Genomic DNA, 17,396 nt, shown 5'->3' with positions numbered 1-17,396 from the left:
ATGCGGTCCCCCCAGGAAACTGTTAACTCGATGATGACAACCTGCTTCGAGGACACTGAAGGACCACATCCGGCCTCAGTGAAATTGTTGCTATTTGGTCGGGAAACTTCAGCTGCCTCTCCATGATCAACTTGAAGCGGCCAATCTGATGCGATGCTAAACAGGCCTGATGATGATGCTAGTCTGGGCTGATGTAGGGGCTGTGCTCCAGCTCTGACAAAGGAGATGTTTGTCCTCTGACCACTCTGGTGGTCATGGCCATCGCAATGCTCTCTGCCACTGCCTTCAGCACCTGGTCATAATGCCACCGGTAGCGACCTTTCCTCTAGGATTTAGAGCAGCTGCTAAGGATGTGCTCCAGTGATCCTCTTCCTGGACAGAGAGGACATGCTGGTGTATCGCTCTTGCCCCAGACATGGAGGTTTGCAGGGGTTGGCAAGACATCATAGACAGCCTGGATCATAAACTTAATGCGCTGGGGTACTGCCTGCAAGATGTCAGACCAGGAGATTTTCCACAGCAGCACACCTTCCCACCTTGCTCATGCTTCCTGCTGCCGCATGCCCACCATCCTGCTATTCCTCTCCTCTACAATGCCAGCCCGCACTTCCTCCAGGACTAGTTAGCATCTGTCCTCACCTTTGGCCTTGACATAGCGAGGTGGTGAGACGGAGTCCAGCCCCCTTCGCTCAGTTGACACTGTCCCCACCAGAGCCCTGTGCCTCAGCCGGGATTCTGCTACCACCAGCCCTTCCTGTGCCTTCCACTTCCTGACCATCTGTACCTGGATGCCTGCTGCTGCCATTTTAGGGTCCTTGGAATCCCTGTACTGCAGCACCTCTCTTATGCGGGAAACCCTGAACTCCTCGTCCAGGCTGCTGAAGGGAAGTTGCAGCTTACTGCGCTTCCCGTACAGTGCTGTGCCACTCAGACTATGAGGTAGGCCCAGCCATCTTCGAAGGTACTTACTGACCTTTCTCTCCAGTAACTCCACAGTTGTCACAGGCACCTCGTATACCAGTAGCAGCCATAGGATTCTGGGTAGGATGCCATGCTGGTAAATCCAGGCTTTGAATCTTCCAGGTAAGCCTGACTTGTCCACCGTGGTGACCCAGCTCTCAAGCTCCTTGGAAGTTGATTGGACGGCAGTTGCATCTCTGAGGCTACAGTTGAAGACCTTCTCCAAGCTCTTGACTGGCTTCTCAGCGATAGATGGAATTGTAGTGCCATCCAAGGTAAAACAAAACTTGTCCACTGCTTTGCCCTTCTTCATGGACCCAGATTTAGCTGGTATGAAGCTCATTCCTGCCCATGCGATGAGCTTTTCCAGGCCCTGGAGGATCCACCTGCCACCAGGAACTGATGTTGTCGTGACAATGAGGTCATCCATAAGGGATCTGATCGGGGGCTGCCGAACACCAGACTTGATCAGCGGGCCTTTACACTCTGCTTCAGCTGCCTTGACCATCATATTCATGGCAAAGACAAAGAGAATAACAGAGATTGTGCACCCAGTTACAATCCCCTTCTCCAGCCTATGCCAGCCTGATGTCATAGCTCCAGAAGTGACTCTCAGTCTGAAGTTCATAATGAGGTCCTTGACTTTTCTAGGAACATGGTGTTGGCGCAGTGTAAACTCCACCAGTTTGTGGGATATTGACCCATACGCATTGGCGAGATCTAGCCAAAACACGACCAGGTCTCCCTTCCCCATGTGCACCCCCCGATCAGCTGGGTGACTACTCCAGTGTGTTCCCGGCAGCCAGGCACTCCAGGAATTCCACCGTTCTGCACTGAAGTGTCGATGTAAGCATTCTTGAGGAGAAAGTTCGTCATCCGGTGGGACAAGACACCAAAGAAGATTTTCCTGTGCCTGATTTATCAAAGAATGAAGTTGTGATAACATGAGTGCAAACACTAGATGCCATCTTTCTGCATTTTATCTCCCATATGATAGTTCCATAATGAACATCAAGCCTACATTATGGAGATTTGCACAAAATAACTCATGCATCAGACTTAAATAGTTTTCTACAAGGAATGTCTGTGATACATTATTACATTACATAGGAATATATGTTTATGAAAAATCTCATTGCCATCAGCAGTTTAAAAGGACAAAATCATCTGATGTCAAATAAAATTAATACTATTCATTAGAAGGATATTTTCATTTTTGCCATTTTTCCAGTGAGAAAGAAAGGCAGATCCTTTAGCTCCTTCGCTTCAGGCTAAATGAAACAGTACTAATTTTGACAGTCATGAAACAGCTGGAACAGGGATTGGAAACACTGATAATTAAAAAGTTAATGCCATTAATCTGACATTTATAGAATTTTAACAAATCACACATTTTATGGCCCTCAATCAAAAGGCTTTATATCACCAGTATTATTATAATTGAGATACAGCAGAAACAGTACTGCGAAAATTGTTATGAGAATAATGAAAAGCACAAATCAACTTAGGCACAATGGAAAAAAAAATCCATTTCAGAAAGCAAAGGCTTTTTGCTGAATTGCATGCATTTGCCTAATTGGAAAAAAACCTCTGGAATGAAAAAAGATCAAATTGTTTTGGTGTGATTTAGTATTGACAGAGGCTAACAGTAATTTTACATTCCAAAAAGAAACCTACTTGGCATATTAAAAAAACACAAGCCCATTACATCATCCTTCAGCAGCAAAATACTTCGTAGCCAAAACACAAGTGCTTTGAATCCTATCCAAAAATAAAGGAACTTCACAAAATATGTTACCAATGCTAGGTGCCGGGGAGTAGGTTAACTGATAAATGCTGTTATCACTTGTCTTTTGTATTTCTTTCCTTGTTGATAAATGTATTTGTATAGACAAGTTCAACGGTTGATGTGGTCATGGTGGGTTGAAAGACCAGTTTCTAAACTCAGCGACTACTCCATTTCTATTTAGTTTAGAAAATGCCATATTTTGAAGCCAACAAATTGCAGGGAAAATCTAACTGGGCCAACACAGCCTTTTTTTTCCAGTTTTAGTTTTATATGGATGTATCCTTAAACACTAAGAAGATAACATTATCAAATCTCAAACAAACATGAATGTGAGTAATGATATCTAAATTGAGGGAAAGCAATCTTTTTTAAAAGTCTATTATTTTAGTTTTGGGTATTCTGCAAAGCCCAACATTTTCAAATACGCTTGACATACATAACTTCTTTCAGAGCCCCAGTGAAACTATAGAAACAAGATCCAACAAACAGTACAACGTACACTCCCAATGAATTTTACTTACCCAGCCTGTGTGGATCTTCCTTTCTCTGGTCCCATTTTTCACTGTTCAAATAAGCTGCAGAGAGTAGGCACCTTTTGGTAACTGTATACAATAAAAATATATATGAAATAAGATTATTTCATTGAAGGATTATAGCAGAACATTAGGCAAACTTAAGTCTAAAAAAGGCAATGAATAGTTGAAAGAAATTGTGGATGTTACCCAGAATATGTGGAGGTCTTAATGGTACGTGTTCAGATGATACCACAAGAAAATAGTATGCAGATGAAGAGAAGCAGGCTGCCGTTAAATAGATCTGCAGGATGCTCTAGCTCAACAGCTGCTTTTGTCTGCTTCCCAGAATTGAGAAAGAGCCTTTGATCTGAAACATCAACTCAGTTTTGCTTCCCACAGTTATGACCTGACTTATTGAGTACTTCTAGCATTATTTGTATTTATTTAATATTTCCACCATCTGCAGTTTTATCTTAACGCCAGCCAGGGTAAACATTAACTCGACATCTATCCTGTCAAGCTTTGGAAGCATTTCATGTTTCAATGAGACCACCTGTCAATCTTCAAAACTCAAGAGAATACATTCCTAGTTGACTTAATCTTTCCTCATACAAAAGAAATTCACAATCCCAGCATTTAATCTCAGCAGTTCTCTCAAATGCAAATGCATTCTTGCTCATGGAGGCTAAACCTGTGTGAAAAAAATATCTAGATGCACTCTCATCTGTGCTCCATATAATTGAACTCTTTATTCCTGTACTCAAATGCTTTTGCAATGTAGGCCTTTGCACCATTTACTCCCTCACACTTCATATTAATTTCCAACCTGGATAACCTCAAATCTTTCTACCTCATCTCCCATTTGCCATCTCCTTCTAATTTACCACTGAAATCTTCTGTCTTCCACTATCAGATTTCCCCTCCTCCAATCCTTTAGCTCTTTTACCAATCAACCTCTCAGCTCTTCACTTCACCCTCCCTCAGTTTCACCTATCACCTACCTCCTGTGCTTCATCCTCCCCTCCCCCCACTTTCTTACTCTGACTTCTCATTCTTTCTAGTCCTGATGAAGGGTTTTGGCCTGAAATGTCAACTGGTTACTCTTTTCCATGGATACTGCCTGCCCTGCTGAGTTCTTCCAGCATTTTGTGTGTTGCTTTGGATTTTCAGCACTTCCAGATTTTCTTCTGTTTGCGCTGTCTTGTTACGTATTTAACATGCAATATTTGAGTAATATTGTAAATATATTATTTGAGTATACATTCTTTGTTGTTTACACAATTCATTGCAGGTTATATGTAAAGGTACAAGAATGGCACACGTAATCACACCATCACATCATAAGTGGTGGCGGAATGACATATGCCTCAATAAATAAACAAACTAAGCTTACAGGTTCTCCCAGGCTCCTGTGGTTTTTCTTTTGATTAGTTTTTGGAATTACAAAATGTAACAAGTCTCTCCTTCGATAGGTTACTCATATTAGAGTAATGTATTGGCAGACTGACACCCTTTCAATGAAAGGTCTATAAAACTGATAGGCAGAAGCACAAAGAAAACAGCTTGTGCTAACATGGCAGAAATAAAAAAAACCTTTATATGTTAGAAATCAAATATATTATAAAACCAAAAAAAATCTGAAATACAATTGAGGCAGGTTCATTGGCTATATTTAAGAGTACGTTAGATATGGCCCTTGTGGCTAAAGGGATCAGGGGGTATGGAGAGAAAGCAGGTACAGGGTTCTGAGTTGGATGATCAGCCATGATCATACTGAATGGCGGTGCAGGCTCGAAGGGCTGAATGGCCTACTCCTGCACCCATTTTCTATGTTTCTATGTTTAAGTCAGACAGCATCTGTGAAATTAAAGTTAATTTTTCATGTCAGACAGCCCGAGCTTCAGAATCAGGTTTATTAACACCGGCATGTGATGTGAAATTTGTTAACTTAGCAGCAGTAGTTAAATGCAATACATAGTATAGCAGATAATAATAATAAACAAGCAAATCAATTACATATATTGAATAGATTAAACAAAGATGCAAAAACAGAAATACTGCATATTTTTAAAAAAGTGAAGTAGTATCCACAGCTTCAATGTCCATTTAGGAATCGGATAGCATAAGGGAAGAAGCTATTCCTGAATCACTGAGTGTGTGCCTTTAGGCTTCTGTACCTCCTACCTGATGGTAACAGTGAGAAAAGGGCATGCCCTGGGTGCTGGAGGACCTTAATAATGGACACTGCCTTTCTGAGACACCACTCCTTGAAGATGTCCTGGGTACTTTGTAGGCTAGTACCCAAGATGGAGCTGACTAGATTTACAACTTTCTGCAGCTTCTTTCGGTCCCGTGCAGTCGTCCCTCCATAACCAGACAATGATGCAGCCTGTCAGAATGCTCTCCACGGTGCAACTATATAAGTTTTTGAATGTATTTGTTGACATGCCAAAACCTCATCAAACTCCTAATAAAGTATAGCTGCTGTCTTGCCTTCTTTATAATTACATCGATAATGTTGGGGCCAGGTTAGATCCTCAGAGATCTTGACACCTAGGAACTTGAAGCTGCTCACTCTCTCCACTTCTGATCCTTCTATGGGGCAGCTTCAATTTCAACTTTCAGAAGCGTCATGAAACCGGAACTTAACCTGCTTATTGATTGGTCATGTAAATAAATCTGATGCCGTTGTCTCAAACGACCGGGTAGTTTTCTGAGACCTGGCCACAGTTATCCCTTAACTTAAAACACACACACAATACTTGACAATTTTAATTCCAGTGAGTTTACTCTGCACCGATTACCACTTCCTTCCAATGTTACAATGACCATGCTTGAAACTGAATTGGCTGTAATAAACTTTGAAATACCCCTACAGGACCTCCTCCTTCACTAGTGCACCTGGTTGACGTTTCTAAGCTCGGTTGTGCCAGGTTGGTTTGCTCTGCTACCGCTCATTAGACACCAGAAATCCCGCAGCTACCAGCTCCCACGCGGGGTGGCTTACAGAGCCTCTCTCCCTCCCTCCGACTTCACTGCACAACTACACCCCGCCGTACAGAGCCCGAGACCTCTAGCTGCAGGGTTCACGTTCTGGCGGCCTTACTGACGAGCCCGGTGCCCTTCGGCCCATTGGCTGATACCTGGCCGCTCCGCTGCCACTCCGAGTCTGCCGAACAGAGCGCATCGCCGTAACCAGGCCGCCATCTTGGAACGCACCAGGGGCCTTCTCGGTAGGTTGGTACAGCGGATAAAATAAATAAAAATAAAATTCAAACAAAATGGTTGCTATTGTTAATCCTTCTTGTCTTTCGGGTAAAAGAACAAAATGGTTGCTATTGTTAATCCTTCTTGTCTTTCGGGTAAAAGAACAAAATGAGCCGTGACCGCGTGCAATTTCTCCGCAGAAGGTCACAGGTCAGGTTTCGCAGAAGAGGCGTGAAGCGTGGCCGCGCTCGGAGGAGAATGGCGGTGATTGTGACGCAGGGGCTCCGCGTCCTGCTGCAGAGCCTCAGGTCCGCTCCGCCGCCGAGACCCCGCGTCCGCGACTGCCGGCGCTGCGGTGAGTACGCGGGAGAGCGGCCGATCGGCCGGCAGGGTCCTCCCAGTCACCGTCTCCGTATCTTTAGTGAACCACCTCAACACCACAGCTGCATTGGTGTACCAGGCACTTGGCAGACCCCCTTTAACTCGGCATCGTCCTTCTGCATGTAATTTTTAAAATAAGGCGTTTTACAAAGCTGTTAAAACAGAACCCATTTTTCAGTCAATGTCACCGATTGCGCACCGCTTTCAAAGATAATGCGTGGTGGTTTCATTAGTTGAAATGCGCTCTTGATGCTTACTGGCCAATGACAGTTCTTAAGTTTAAATAAAAACTGAATAACTTAAAAGTAGGAAAGGATCTTGTTAAACGTTTATAACAAACGTGTTTTCTCATGCAATGTAAGGACAATATCTTGAGTTAGATTGTGAATAACTAATACAGTATTTTTCAGGTTTTAATGTTATCGGAATGGGATTTTATTGGAATTACGATTATTAACTATAATTAACAATCTAATCAGGTGCTTGGGGAAATAGTTAAACTTGCTAGACAGTACACACACGATGCTGGGGGAACTCGGGGTTAGGCAGCATCGATGGAAATGGATAAACAGCTGATGTTTCAGGATTGGAAAGGAAGAAGGCAACATATAATGTGAGAGGAGGGGAAGGAGTACAAACTAGAAGACCCTGGTGGAAGGGTCTCTGCCTGAAACATCGACTGTTTTTTTTTCATTTCCACAGATGCTGAGTGAGATCCTGGTGAGTTGCTCCAGCATTTTGTGTGTGTTGCTGCTGATATCCAGCACATGCAGGATTGGTGAAGCCAGGTGGGTGGGGAGGAGGGATGAAGTAAGGAAGCAGAGAGTGATAGGTAGAAAAGGTGAAAAGAGCTGGAAAATAAGGAATCTGATAAGAGGGTGGACCGTGGGAAGAAGGGAGGATGTTAGGCAGATAAGAAGAAAAGAAGGAGTAAGAGGGGAGTAAGAATTGGAAAAGAGGGAAGACAGAGGGGGAAAATACGGATTGTTAGAGAAACTGATGTTCGTGCCATCATGTTGGAGGTTAACCAGATGGAATATGAGGTTTTGCTCCTCCAACCTGAGAGTAGCCTCATTGTGTCAGTAGAGGGGGCCATCAACTGACATGTCGAATGGGGACTGGAATTGAGATGGCTGGACACCAGGAAATCTTGCCTTTTGCAGATGGAGCAAAGTCCTCAACAAAGCAGTCCGCCAATCTATGTTGGATCTCACTGAAGTAGAGGAGGTTGCATTGTAAGCATTGGATGATAGTAAAACCCAACAGCTTCGCAGGTGAAGTTTTGCCTCAGCTGGAAGGTTGGTTTGTGTCCCTGAATAGAGGTGAGGGAGAAAGTGAATGTGTAAGTGTAGTACTTCTGCCGCTTGCAGGGATATGTCCCAAGAGGAAGATTAGTGAGGAAGGACAAATGGACGAAGGGAATCATGGAGAGAGCATTCCCTGTGGAGAGTGAGGGGGAGGTAAAGAGGTTTTTGGTGGTAGGATCTTCTTGTAGATAGCAGATACTGTAGATAATGTTGGATGCAGAGGATCATGGGGTGGGCTCAAGAGGAACTTTATCCTTATTAAGATGGTGGGAAGATTGGCTGAGGCTGAGAGCAGATATCTGGGAAATGGAGAGCACTGGAGGGGTGGGGGGAAAGGGTGAAGGCTTCATCAACATTAGAGGAAGGGAACAGTTCTTTGAAGCTGGACATCTCTGATGTTCAGGAAAGGAAAGCCTCATCCTGAGTACAGATCCGGCAAAGACAAAGGAACTGAGAAATGGAAATGGCCCTTTTACAGGAGATTGGGAGGGGGAAGGAAGAGATAAACTCAAGATAGTTATGAGAGTTGGTAAGTCTAGTAAAGATAGACAGTTTGTCTTGGAGGTAAACAATTGAGAAAGGAGAGAGAGATGTCAGAAATAGACCAAGTGAATTTAAGCACAGGATGGAAGTTGGAGGCAAAGTTAATGAAATTGATGAGTTCAGCATGGGTACATGAAACAGCACCATTGCAGTCATCAATATAGCACAGAAACAGTTGGGGAGCTTTACCAGAGAAGGATTGGAATATGGACCCTACATAGCCAACAAAAAGGCAGGCCCTTGGCTGCACCTTAAGTTTGGAGAAAATGGGAGAAGCCAAAATAGAAATCTTTGCGTGTAAGTACCAGTTCTGCCAGATGGAGGAGGGTGTTGATGGAGTGGATCAGGTCTATTGTTGAGAAAGAAGCAGAGAGCTTAAGGCCTCCTTGATGGGGGTGATAGAAGTGACTAGGGACTGAACATCCATGGTGAAAATGTGGCAGTCATGGCCAGGGAATTTAAAGTTGTTGAGATCATGAGTGGCAGAAGTGTCGCAGATGTACGGACTGAACCAATGGATATAAAATGGAGTTGAGGTATGCAGATGTAAGTTCAGTGGGGCAGGAGCAGGCAGAAATGATGAGCCTACTTGGACAGTCAGGTTTATGTATCTTCTAGATAGAAATAAGCATTGTGGGGTAAGGGAACTATGAGATCATTTAAAAAAAGACTGAAGTGATAGAGAGTTCTAGATCTTTGCTAAAGGCAATATTATTGCAGAGTGATGTAAAGGAATGCATTTTCATTGCTTAGCGAAGAATGTTGAAATTTAAAAAGCATCTGCTGAATCCAAAGTGTGGAGTGAGCATGGAAAGTGTTAGAAGATAACTGCTTTGATCTTACTTAAAACTGGAGCAAGTTTTTAATTTGCTCCAACAGTAGATGTCAGATGACGAATCACAAAAATCAAGCTGGTCAAGAGCCAAAATTGGTGAAAAGGACAAAACCAGCGATTGTGATGTGACAAACCATCTAGCGTCACTGCTTGAAGATAGATCGTGCACTGTTTGGGATTTTTCCAGAGCCACCTTTTAAGTGTTATCCTGTGCCCAGCAATGAAAAGGTTAGGAGTATGTTAGATTAATTTCTTAATAAATCAGGTGAAAAGTGTACATGTCATTGATATTCTGCCTCAGGATAAGATGCTGCTGTTGCTCGAAATCTGAAATAAAATGGTAAAGTTTACTAAAGAGCAAGGAAATACAAGAAGAAAAGAATCAGGAGGTCTAAAAGCAGCAGTCTCCAGCCTACTAAAAGCATGAATGAGTTCTAAATACAGTAGTTATGAGACGATTGGACAATCCATATGGAGAAACAGTAATTCAGGGGAAGTTCAATGAAAGAAATGACTAATGGTGAGCAGACCATTTTATTAGTACAAACAAATGTGTTTTAGATTGCAGAATCTAAATCTTTGCATCATCCTTTTGTTTTGAGCCTTATTTATTGATGTATTACCATACATACTGTTTACTCAGATTTATGCAGGCAAGGAATGTCATTGCACTTTGCTGAATTTAATAAGAAACTAATCTGAATCAACTTTTATTTATTTTTGTATCTGCAGCCAGACGATATTTACTGTCAGACAATGTGATACGTTTGCTGGAGTTCCAACAGAAGAAGGTTGCACTTGCAAATCAGTTATATATCAGTAGGGGTAAGATATATCAATATGTAATTGAAAAGATGTTAAGATTTAAAAATGGGTAATTTATGATTGAGTAAAGAGTTTGAATATAAGTGCATGAGACTGTTGTTAAAAGAACATATTTATTGAGCTACTGATTTATTCTTCAGCTGTTTTAGAACTTTGAAGTTTCCTTAAAGTGATAACTTGCACGAGGTTAGGTGTGTATTGATGGAGTACTTAAATGTAGTTCTGTCAGTATTTGACTTTAAGAAGATCTGCATTCTCCTTTTGCTGATTCATCTTTCTGATGGTTTTCCATTCATTACAATTGGCCCCTCCAACAAGCTGTCCAGTGAAAGAGTTTACTATTGTTTCCAGCCTGATAGTTCCACGTTTGGAAATACTCAATATTTTTTTTTTCAAATCTTTTTATTATTATTATTCAAAAATACACAGGTACATCGAAGTAATAACACTTACAATGCCTCAAAAAAATTATCTTAAAGATTGAAAATTTTTGTGAATAAAAAAAAACCCTACTAAGCAAGAAAAGTGAGAGAGAAAAAAGAACCCATTGAGGGCACAACCCCGGAGCCATGCGTCATATAGAAAGCATCTAAGAATAAACATCAAACCACCAACAAGAAGAAAAAATATATCAAAACAAAATTTACACTTAGATCGTGGAGGAAATCTATCAGTTAACTGCAATGATAGTAATGAGCAAATGAGCCCCATCTCTTCTCAAAATCAAATAAAGGTTCAGAGGTCCGACTTCTAATTTTCTCCAAGCTAAGACACAGCATCACTTGAGAGAACTATTGTGACAAAGTAGGAGCTGATATATACTTCCATTTCAACAAAATGGCCCTCCTAGCTATTAATGTAACAAATGCAATAACATGTTGGTCAGACACAGAAATACCATGGATATATTGAGGAATTATTCCAAAAAGCACAGTCAATTTATTAGAACACACACAAAATGCTGGTAGAACACAGCAGGCCAGGCAGCATCTATAGGGAGAAGCGCTGTCAACATTTTGGGCCGAGACCCTTCGTCAGGACTAACAGAAAGGAAAGATAGTAAGAGATTTGATAGTGGGGGGAGGGGGAAATGTGAAATGATACATTTCCAACACCTCCCTCCCCTTTCTTGATCTTTCTGTCTCTATCTCTGGTGACAGCCTATCTACTGATATCTACTATAAGCCTACAGACTCTCACAGCTACCTGGACTATTCCTCTTCCCACCCTGTCTCTTGCAAAAAGGCTATCCCCTTCTCACAATTTCTCCGTCTCCACCGTATCTGCTCTCAGGATAAGGCTTTTCATTCCAGGATGAAGGAGATGTCTTCCTTTTTTAAACAAAGGGGCTTCCCTTCGTCCTCCATCAACTCTGCTATCAAATGCATCTCTCCCATTTCTCGCACATCTGCCCTCATCCCATCCACCCGCCACCCCACTTGGGATAGGGTTCCCCTTGTCCTTACCTACCACCCCACCAGCCTCCAGGTCCAACGTATAATTCTCCGTAACTTCCGCCACCTCCAACGGGATCCCACTACCAAACACATTTCCCCTCCCCCCCCCCCCCATCCCTTCCCACTGATCTCCCTCCTGGCACTTATCCTTGTAAACGGAACAAGTGCTACACCTGCCTTTACACTTCCTCCCTCACCACCATTCAGGGCCCCAGACAGTCCTTCCAAGTGAGGCGATACTTCACCTCTGAGTCGGCTGGTGTGGTATACTGCGTCCGGTGCTCCCGGTGTGGCCTTTTATATATTGGTGAGACCCAATGCAGACTGGGAGACTGTTTTGCTGAACATCTACCCTCGGTCCGGCAGAAAAAGCAGGATCTCCCAGTGGCCACACATTTTAATTCCACGTCCCATTCCCATTCTGATATGTCTATCCATGGCCTCCTCTATTGTCAAAATGAATCCAAACTCAGTTTGGAGGAACAACACCTTATTTACCGGCTGGGTAGCCTCCAACCTGATGGCATGAACATTGACTTCTCTAACTTCTGTTAATGCCCCTCCTCCCCTTCTTACCCCATCCCTGACATATTTAGTTGTTTGCCTGTTCTCCATCTCCGTCTGGTGCTCCCCCCCCCCTTCTTTCTTTCTTCTGAGGCCTCCCGTCCCATGATCCTTTCCCTTCTCCAGCTTGGTATCACTTTCGCCAATCACCTTTCCAGCTCTTAGCTTCATCCTACCCCCTCCGGTCTTCTCCTATCATTTCGCATTTCCCCCTCCCCCCACTACTTTCAAATCTCTTCCTATCTTTCCTTTCGGTTAGTGCTGATGAAGGGTTTCGGCCCGAAACGTCGACAGTGCTTCTCCTTATAGATGCTGCCTGGCCTGCTGTGTTCCACCAGCATTTTGTGTGCGTTGTTGTTTGAATTTCCAGCATCTGCAGATTTCCTCGTATTTGCTTGTCAATTTATTAGGTTGTAAATTGATTCTAAGTGCTTTAGAAATTGTCAAAAAGACTGACTTCCAGAACGGTTTTATTATAGAACATGACCAGAACATATGTGTCGGTGTAGCTATCTCAGTTTTGCATCTACCACAATACTTGTCAACATTGGGAAATATTTAGAAAGTCTCTCTTTTGTCCAATGGTAACAATGTACAATTTTAAATCGAATCAGTGAATGACTAGTACAGACCGAGGAAGAGTTAACCAACTTCAGAATCCGCGTCCAATCCTCCCATATAAAAGTCAAATTGAGTTCTTGCTCCCAATCCTGTTTAATCTTAAGTAAAGGACGCTTATCCCATTGTAATAATAAATTATAAATTCTTCCAGTAGAACCTTTCATCGAGGGGTTCATATTCATAATAGTATCTAACAAGTCTTATAACAAGTCTTTGTGATATGGTGCAACTCAAACTACCTGCGTCTCAATATCACCAAGACCAAGGAGATGGTGGTGGATTTTAGGAGATCCAGGCCTCATATGGAGCCAGTGATCATTAATGGAGAATGTGTGGAGCAGATTAAGACCTACAAGTATCTGGGAGTACAGTTAGACGAGAAGCTAGACTGGACTGCCAACACAGATGCCCTGTGCAGGAAAGCACAGAGTCGACTGTACTTCCTCTGAAGGCTGGCGTCATTCAATGTTTGTAGTGAGATGCTGAAGATGTTCTATCGGTCAGTTGTGGAGAGCGCCCTCTTCTTTGTGGTGGCGTGCTGGGGAGGCAGCATTAAGAAGAGGGATGCCTCACGTCTTAATAAGCTGGTAAGGAAGGCGGGCTCTGTCGTGGGCACAGAACTGGAGAGTATGACATCGGTGGCAGAGCGGAGGGCGCTGAGTAGGCTACGGTCAATCATGGAAAACCCTGAACATCCTCTGCACAGCACCATCCAGAGACAGAGAAGCAGCTTCAGCGGCAGGTTGCTGTCAATGCAATGCTCCTCAGACAGGATGAAGAGATCATTATTCCCCAACGCCATTCGGCTCTACAATTCAACTACAAGGGGCAAGATATGTTAAAGTGCCGGGGTTAGGACTGAGCTTAAGTTACCACTCAATGCACTTTAGTAAACTATTTAAGAACTTTTTAAAAGCTATTTATTAATGCTTTTTGAGAGGGTGATTTTAGATGCATATCATATTTATATTGAGTTAAATACTGTATGTAATTAGTTTTGCTACAATAAGTGTATGGGACATTGGAAAAATGTTGAATTTCCCCTTGGGGATGAATAAAGTATCTATCTATCTATCTATCTATCTAAGTCAGCCTCCAATATGTAAGGAAAATTACTTAAATATTTTTGTAAAAAATGTCTAACTTGAAGATATTGTAAAAAAAATGTAAATATGAAAGAGAATATTTATCGACTAATTGTTCAAAAGACAACAATCTGCCTTCTTATTGGACTTAATACCCTTATTTTTCCAAAGTAAAAAAATTGGATCACTCCAGGAAGGTTTAAAAAAGTAATTGCGTTAAACTATACTACAAAGTTTAAATTTTTTAAGATTAAAAAAATTACGGAACTGGTGCCAAATTTGTAAAGAATGCTTAACCACAGAATATAAATTTAAATTAGCAACTTTAGCTAATTGTGTAGTAAGAGCAACTCCTAATAACAAAGTTAAATAAAACTGTTTCATAGCTCTCAGTTCCAGGTCTACCCAGATTGGCCGATCAATCCTATCGCCCCAATATAACCAAAAGGACATATATTGCAAATTAACAGCCCAATAAAACATTCTTAGATTAGGCAAAGCCAGACCTCCATCCTTTTTCAACTTTTGTAAATGATTTTTACTGATCCTTGGTCTTTTATTATCCCAAATAAAAGATAGAATAATAGAATCAATCCGATCAAAAAACTTTTTAGGCAAAAATACAGGAATATTCTGAAATACGTATAAAAATTTTGGTAAAAATCATAATTTTAACTACATGAATACGACCAACAAGTGAAAATGTACGTGGGCTCCATCTACTAAATGAGTACTTAATAGAGTCCACTAAAGGAGGAAAATTAGCTTTATAAAGATCCTTTTTTTTTTGTAATTCTGATACCTAAATATCTAAATGAATCCATAACTTTTGAAAGGAATATTATATATAGAGACAAATTCATTTAAAGGAAGCTAAAATTTATTTTATATCCTGAAAAATCTCCAAATTTGACAAATAATTTTAGCAAAGCAGGAATAGATTCTTCAGGCTTAGATATATATACACCAATAAATCATCAGCGTAAAGAGAGATCTTGTGCATGGTCCCATTCATAAAAATCCTACAAATATTTCTGGCTTCACGAAGAGCAATAGCAAGGGGTTCTAATATTAAGTTAAATAACAAAGGACTTAATGGACAACCTTGTCTTGTTCCCCGTGATAGCTGAAAAAGGGGAGACCTACAGTTATTGGTGACAACAGTCACAACAGGAGCTTTATATATCATTTTAATCCATTTATTAAAATTAATAGCAAAACCAAATTTTTCTAAAACATTAACTAAATATTTCCATTCGACTCGGATCAAATGCTTTTTCAGCATTCAAAGATATAACATGTTGTGGAGTTTTAGAAGAGGGCGAACATATAATGGTAAATAATCTCCGAACATTTGAAAAAGAATAACGACCCTTTATAAAGCCTGTTTGATCTTTAAAAACGATTTTACCCAAAATACTGTCCAACTGATTGGCCATTATCTTTGAGAGAGTCTTAGCAACAACATTCAGTAATGAAATAGGTCTGTATGAGGCACAATCACAATCCTTTTTGAGGATTAAAGAAATAGAAGCTTCATAGAAAGTAGAAGGTAAGCCACTTTTCACAAAAGAATCTTTAAACATCTCCAACATATATGGAGAAAGTAGTTTTCCAAATTTTTTATAAAATTCGACAGGATAACCATGAAGTCCCGGGGCCTTACCAGATTGCATTGAAAAAATAGCTTTATGGATTTCAGATTCAGTAATTTGGGCATCAAAAGTTTTTTGATCCTCAGCAGAAATTTTAGGGAAAACAATCTTTCATAAAAAAAACATTCATTTCAGAAGAATCTACTGAAGATTGAGATTTATCAAGTTCAGTATAAAAATCTTGGAAAATCTTATTGATTTCTTCATATTCCCGAGCCAAGGTACCATCCTTTCTATGAATTTTCAAAATTTGCATTTTGGCTCTAGCCGATTTTAATTGAAATGCAAGTAATTTATTATTTTAATCTCCAAATATATAAAATTGGCTCTTTAACTTAAGTAGATAACCTTCGATTGGATGAGTTAATAATAGGTTATATTGTGATTGAAGTTCCACCCTTTTTTAAAATAAGTCAATATTACGGGAAACCGCATAGATATTATCTAAATCTTCAATTTGTTTTGAAATTTTATCTAATTCTGCTTTTGTCTGTTTTTTTAGTTTAGCTGAATAAGAAATAATCTGACCACGTAAAAATGCTTTGAATGTATCCCATATAATTAATTTGGACAATATTCAATATTTTTGGGTCAGGATCTGGCTGTGCACTGACAGCCTCTGAAATTGGATGACAACCTAATAGGTGAAATATAGTTGAGGTACAGAAGGAATGACATCTCCTGTGGGATGTTATCCTGGCAAGAGTTACTTTTGTAAAGGGGAGCAAGGAAAGGTCACCTATTCTATGGAGGGACAGAAGGTCAGCTGTAGCCTTTGTATTAGATGGAGTTTATTTCTTTTCCTTGTGCATTGCAGATTTTTATAAATTTTTGAATGATTTATCCCTCTGGAAATGAAATCAGCTTTTCACAAATGATATTTGTTTCTCTCTTAGTCCTCTAACTGGCATTTCAAAGTATTATCTATCAGCTACAGAAATTAAGGGAAAGAAGGTTAAGGTTAGGGGTCTTTCTACGTCAAAAATGTATTTTATCAATCGGATTTTTAAAATTAGGCAATTTCATGGGAGAACATTGAAATATAAAGTAGAAAAGTTAGAATAAAAGAATTGCTTGCCATTTAGGAACAGTATATTTATATGCATTATGCTGCTTTGTAGTAAAGGGACTAGGGCGCACATTTAGATAGATAGATAGAAATCGTAACATTTTTTTCATATAGTTAATACCTGGAAATTTAGTAGAATTCTTGAAATCATGAAAGCACATCTCTTGATTTGAACTCAGCTGCACTAATGAAAAGAAAATGTCCAGCTGTTTCTGTAGCTTTGTGGAGCCAGTGTCTTGTTGTTTATTTATTTACTTATTTTACCTATTAGTTTCTAAACCTGTAGTAGTTGTTTTTTATGAATATCAGAAATAAACATGAAGAGGCAGGGGAAGACTTACTAACTGCTAAAGGTATTTTGTACTTCGGAAATTTTGTTCATCTTTTAGTCACTTGCTTTTCACACAAATGTGTTAATTTTACAGATCAATATTTCAAATCAATTCAGGAAAAATTAAATACAAATGAACTAATCCTCAAGGATGATTTAAAAATGTTGTTGCATTTGTGCCAAATGCCAGCAGATGTAGAACTAGCAAAGGATGTAATTTACAGGTATGTTACTAAAATGTTAAACAGAATT

The 17,396-nt window shown here is 40.5% G+C and overlaps 2 protein-coding genes across 3 annotated transcripts in view; one reads left to right on the top strand and one right to left on the bottom strand.

Moving 5' to 3' along the window:
* Positions 1 to 6,542, bottom strand: part of mrps27 (mitochondrial ribosomal protein S27) — a 115,171-nt gene extending 108,629 nt beyond the window's left edge. Inside the window, exons 1-2 of the mRNA XM_059974598.1 lie at positions 6,408 to 6,542; positions 3,271 to 3,351 (exon numbers count right to left, since the gene is read on the bottom strand). Of these exons, the coding sequence (XP_059830581.1) occupies positions 3,271 to 3,351; positions 6,408 to 6,471 (145 nt within the window). The 5' untranslated portion in view covers positions 6,472 to 6,542. The remainder of the gene's footprint in view (positions 1 to 3,270; positions 3,352 to 6,407) is intronic.
* Positions 6,368 to 17,396, top strand: part of ptcd2 (pentatricopeptide repeat domain 2) — a 41,207-nt gene continuing 30,178 nt past the window's right edge. Inside the window, exons 1-4 of one of the 2 annotated variants that reach the window (XM_059974600.1) lie at positions 6,368 to 6,497; positions 6,672 to 6,826; positions 10,270 to 10,362; positions 17,239 to 17,368. In XM_059974600.1, the coding sequence (XP_059830583.1) occupies positions 6,730 to 6,826; positions 10,270 to 10,362; positions 17,239 to 17,368 (320 nt within the window). In that variant the 5' untranslated portion in view covers positions 6,368 to 6,497; positions 6,672 to 6,729. Of the gene's footprint in view, positions 6,498 to 6,636; positions 6,827 to 10,269; positions 10,363 to 17,238; positions 17,369 to 17,396 lie in introns of those variants that run through there. The other variant, XM_059974599.1, reaches the window with a different exon arrangement.

The sequence above is a fragment of the Hypanus sabinus genome, chromosome 7 (genome assembly GCF_030144855.1).
Source record: "Hypanus sabinus isolate sHypSab1 chromosome 7, sHypSab1.hap1, whole genome shotgun sequence".
Classification (NCBI taxonomy): Eukaryota; Metazoa; Chordata; class Chondrichthyes; order Myliobatiformes; family Dasyatidae; genus Hypanus; species Hypanus sabinus.
The sequence above is the reverse complement of the archived record's forward strand: the minus strand, read 5'-3'. Positions and strand labels throughout refer to the sequence as shown.